Raw genomic sequence first — 5,461 nt, 5'->3', positions numbered from 1 at the left:
AAATCTGTCTCAATATCAGCCATTCTAGAATGGTGTCTCCTGAGCATTGACAATGGCCACACAAGTAGAGAGGGTTTTTTCCCCCTGTTAAGTGTCAAAATTCCTCATTAAAAAATATTACTTGAGTTTGAGGGATGTCTCAGTTGGTAAAGCCCTGGCTCCAGAAAGACATAAGTATAATGGTGCATGTTTGTGATCCCAGCAGTGGAGAGGCATGGACAAGAAAATCCATGGTGGAGCCTGCTGGACAGCCAGCATGGCCAAATCGATGAGCCGCACACCAATGAGAGATTCTGACTCATAAAACAGAGTAGCTAGCTTCAAAAGAGTAATACCCAAGGTTGACCTCCAGCCTCTACAGGCATCTTTATGCACCCACACAACAAACACCTTAAAGCACACATGCATTTCCACATGCACTGATACTTGGTGTAGAGTTTCCCATACAGGTTCAAGCTTGAGCTGTCTTCCTTAAGTCAGACAGAAACTCACTCACTAAGCCTCTCCCATGCACACACTGAAGCTGACTGACTACTGTCCCCTAGGCATGCTTTTTCTCTCCTGCCACAGTGCCCTGAGTAATCCCCTCCTGGAGAGCACCCAGGAGAGCCACCAATGCTTTTATGAACCTCACCCTCCCCGTGCCTCCCCGTAAGCCTCCTCTGACCTGACACAAATGGTGGGAGTGCTATGGTTTTGACCCAGGTGACATGTTCCTTGCTGTCTTTCCGTTCTTGAGCAGACAGTCGGCTTTGTGCATGCATGCTCATAGGGAAGACGGTGACACAGACAGCTCATATAGCCAGTGCCAGCCCATCTCCCCAGGATGCTTTCCCACACATCCAAGAGAATCACTGATTGCCTGCGACTTTCTACACAGCACTAATTTTGTTCCCCTCCAATAACCGCTAGGATGTCTCTGCCTTTGCTCACATCTGGAGCCTGTAGGCAGTGGAGGCTCCCTTCTTTGTTTTCATCCCTTGCTTGGCAGCAGGTGAAGAAACACAGTAAGTGACTAGTGAAAACAGCAGTATTCAGCCACCCCAGGCAATTGTACTTCCTTTTCTTTTCCCTCATTTGCATGAAGATGCTTCCAGAATCACCTTGGGTTTCCAGGGCCCTGGTGAACTATTTCAAAATAAAACCCATACAGGGAAATGTTCATTCATACACTTAGAAGCAGAAAGGGGGGAATAATAAGAGCTGCCCTATCTGAAGCGCCCGCATGCGCCAGAGGACTCTTGCCTGGAGGCTTTCATCCTTACAGACATTCTGGGGGGTGACACTCATTTCATAAACGATGAAAGGGCTTAGGGTATGCTCAGGCTAGTGAGCTTCAGAGCTGGGATTTGGGCCCCCACCCCCATCAGCCCTCTGCAGCTCTCTCCTCTCCATGGCTTCACGAAAGCAACTGGTCCATCTTAGCAAGGTGAGGGCCACAGAGCATCAGTCATGGTATTCAGGGTGGAGGTTATCAATATCCCAAAGCCAATTTGCACATTACCAGAACTCTTGGTAGTCATGGGCCTATTGCATAGAGTACAGAAATCAAGCGTTCAGCCAGGTCCTCCGGGGGACACAAAGGGATTAAGAACAGCTAAAAGGAAATCTAAAAAGTAGTGCCAAGTGTGGGAGCTGCTGTGTCAATATCTCTGTGTTCTAGGCTGCACTCGTGCGATCCTGGGTAAAGAAGCTAGGATCTCTGAGCCTTAGTTTCCATATCAACCTAAAATGGAGAAAAGGAAAGACCCTATTCTGTAGGCTTGTAGGAAGGATTCACTGAACTAACAGGAGTGTGTTGTGCATGACTCCGAGGGCAGAGGAGCCCCTGGGAAAGTGATGGCTGGTGTTGTCCTTAGGAGTCTGAGGGGCCTGGGGACAAATAAATGGTGAAGTGCTCATCTGGTGTCTGCAGTCATCACTCTTTGCCACACTGTTCATCCATCTGGCCTCAGGATACAGCCCCATTGTTCTCGCCTCACACACAATCACCCAGGTCTCCAAGAACCTCCTTTGGGGCTCTGGGAACGTGGTTTATCATCAAAGTGACATTTCTAGGTAGCCCACCTGAACATGCCACTTTGCAGGGCAGCTCTAAAAGGGAACGCCAAAGACGAGGAGGAAGCTACAGTGATCTTCCCTTCCTGTGACTTCCACTGGCAAATCAAAGACATGCTGGTACCAAACAGTCCACACAGCCAAACTGCACAGATATGTGTGCCTTTGAGCACTGGAGCTATGCCAGAGCTTTCTAACAGAGGGCTGGGGTCCACGCTCAAGACTTGAGTCAGGCTAGCCAGTAGAAGCTTGGGGACGAAGAACCCCATCATAAGTGACAGATTGGCATCAGCCAAGTATAGGAACACATGTCTGGTGTGGCTTTCTGGCCCTTCCAAAGGACTCTACAGAGTCTTCCTCATCAGTGTTTGTAGATTAGTAAACTGAGGCATGGAGTTCAGAAAGACTCAGAATGGGGTAGGATTTCAATGCATGCCTTCCAGACATCCATTTTCTCAAATTGCATTCCGCATGTGCCCATCTTAGCCGTGAACCTGGTGTAACTCATGCTGTGAGGGATGGAATGAGTTTTCAGAGAAATTGTTCCAGGTGAGAGAGCATAGACGTAGTGACAGCCTACCCTTGGATAGTGACTGTTTGCTTGTGTTTTTGTAGACTCAGCTTGGCAGTGCAGCAAGATGAGTCAATTCCTGCCTTGGCTGTCTGGCTCCTCGCTGTTTTTATTTAGACAGATTATAAGCGTGAAGCAGACAAGAAAATGAAGGGGAAACATGCTCGGTCCCCTGTAATGGCAGAAACTGAAGCACTGACAGGGAGCAGATAGTTTCCCAGCCCAGAGCCCCACCCACTTCCATCAAGCTCTGTAGCCCATGAACTCGGTGCTCTGGCCATCTCTCTTCATCACGGTCCCCACAGCCCACACGCCTACTAAGCTCTGCTCTTTCTTTTGGCAGGTAACCTGGACATCACTCCAGATGACCCGCGTTGGATCGGAGCCTGGTGGGGCGGCTTTCTGCTCTGCGGTGCCTTGCTCTTCTTCTCGTCCCTCCTGATGTTTGGGTTCCCACAATCCCTGCCCCCACACCCAGACCCTGGCATGGAGAGTGAGCAGGCCATGCTCCCAGAAAGAGAATATGAGCGGCCCAAGCCCAGCAATGGGGTCCTGAGACACCCTCTGGAGCCAGACAGCAGTGCCTCCTGTTTCCAACAACTGAGAGGTAAGAGGCCAGAACTTGCTGGTCAGAACAATGAGGATTTTGTGATGGGGTGAGAGGAGGGGTGGCTGCTGGAGGGTTTGAGGGTTTGACATGATGCGCCCCACACAAAGTTTGTGCTTGACTTGGGATCAGACATATTTAATGGATGCATAAATAAAGTAATCGCCATGTGTTGATGAAATCCCAGTGGTTACTGTATGAGAGAGTCTCGCTTTGGGGGCACAGCAAAGCTCTACACATTTAAAAGGGGGAAATAAACAGATGCAGCTTCTCTGAGAAAATGGTATGGTGCAAATAATGTCAACTGAGAAAGCTCTCTTCTGGGTTGTTTCTGCTGTCAGCACAGCTCCTTAAAGGCTTAGGAAATGACTGTGATACTGAATATAACCCAGCAGCCTCAGGCTGCTCCATGCTCCCCATTCATCCTCTCCTGCTCTCTTTCACACACACACACACACACACACACACACACACACACACACTAAGGGGGATATTTAAGCTTCCCTAACTTACTTGGATCCACCAGAGTACCTTCTGGAGTTTAGACATGACAGTTGGTCCCTGGGCCTGAGCCAGGCGAATGCACCTCCTCTTAGAGAAGTTGAGATCAGAGGAAGATGGATGAACACTAACCTTTTGTAGAGCCCTTAGCACCCACACAGGCTACATTCCAAGGCATCCCCAGCATCTCCCTGGGATCAAATCCAAGTCAAGGTAGGCAGGTAAAGGATGACGTGCACTTGAGGCAGGTGATGGTCCTAGGCTTTGACTAACCCCACTTGTCTTCATTGCCCCAGGCCACACTGGCTGTAAGGTGGCTCCACTCTCCTTGCCATATTTCTACACTTTTAAGACTATGCCGCAGTTCTTTGACAGCATCATCCTGAGAACAAGAGCTCTGCCTGCAGAGACACTTAATCAAACCTTCGAGTCCATGAGGAGCCCAATAGACCTTTACTGTTTCTGAAAAGACACTAATTTAATAACCTGATGTCATGTCTGGTCCTGTGTTCTCTGTCAGTATCTACAAGTTCTGCGAACCAACTGATGACCTTAAAACTCCTCTTTTTAAGCTCTGAATGCACTAGAAGGTGAGAAGTGCAGCTAGTGTATGTCCTTGAGGTTGTCTTAGCTGGGACCACCCTACCCCCCCCCCCCCCAGTAAGTGTGCAAATTACCTCTACCTTTAAAACTGGCAGTTTCAGGAAGTCCTCAGCCAGCTCAAGGGTGATGCCTGCTGTTATCTTAAGAGCACAGCTGACTGTAATCCCAGTCCCCAGGCCCACAATAATCCATCCGACTGGCATCAAGGTTGATCTGGCATGAGAGGACCCTGATTCCCAGTAGTGACAACCATTCCAGATCTTTCCTTGTTCAGGTAATGGTCTCGCCTCCCACAGACCACATTCATAGACCCTTCTTTTCATCTCTGGGTATACAAAGATTAAAAAAAATAAACAACTGGGCATCAATGAACTCATTGGCTTGCCAGCAAAGATAGCCAGTGGTTCGGGAAATGGCAGCCCTGTCGAGGGCCAGGGAGGATAAAAGGCAGAGCTCAGCTGGGTCCTAAGCTGGGAACTGTCACAGTTTCAGAGCATTTCAGAGAAGGTTCAGCCATTTTGCTTCATCTTCTGCATTTAGGGAGTCTCCATTTAGGGAGGGCTAGGGATATGGCCACGGGTCGGGGCTCGTGTTCTAGAACTTCTGCTTCCATAGAGGAGGCATGCAGCAAAGAGGGCAAATCAAAGTGAGGATGAGCATTGAGTAGTTGGCCAGAGATGAAAAGAATGCATTTGGTCTGATGGGTTCAGAACTCAGTAGATCAGAAGTGGGCAAGCATGGCGTCCACATGAACACACTTCCATGAGTAATGGTTTTTCATTTCAAACAAGCAGTCCCTACTTAGTTAGCTTCACTAAAGGACTAGACTAGAAGGATACCCCAGCAGGGCAGAAAAGTTGTGCTTCTCGAAGACTTCTGCAAGATCAGGAGTTCAGTGACATGAGTGATTCTGCTAATAAAAAAGAATCCAGGTGCTGGCCACAGAGAAGGATGCACTGTATGGACGTCCTTCATCTTCTCCCATGATCAGAATGTTTCTGCCACAGGAACACACTCACCAAATGCACCCTTCAGTGTTGCTGGTGTTCCCACACTAACTCTGATTCTCTCTCTCTCTCTCTCTCTCTCTCTCTCTCTCTCTCTCTCTCTCTTGCTCTCTC

At 48.8% G+C, this 5,461-nt stretch overlaps 1 protein-coding gene across 2 annotated transcripts in view; it reads left to right on the top strand.

The window, feature by feature from the left end:
* Slco3a1 (solute carrier organic anion transporter family member 3A1) overlaps window positions 1-5,461 on the top strand; it is a 283,764-nt gene that overhangs the window by 212,080 nt on the left and 66,223 nt on the right. For both annotated transcript variants that reach the window (XM_021167572.1, XM_021167570.2), the window contains exon 4: window positions 2,973-3,236. In XM_021167572.1, coding sequence (XP_021023231.1) covers window positions 2,973-3,236 — 264 coding nt within the window. The remainder of the gene's footprint in view (window positions 1-2,972; window positions 3,237-5,461) is intronic.

Source organism: Mus caroli, chromosome 7 (assembly GCF_900094665.2).
Source record: "Mus caroli chromosome 7, CAROLI_EIJ_v1.1, whole genome shotgun sequence".
NCBI lineage: Eukaryota > Metazoa > Chordata > Mammalia > Rodentia > Muridae > Mus > Mus caroli.
Note: the sequence above shows the minus strand (reverse complement) of the source record. Positions and strands in the feature narration are given on the sequence as shown.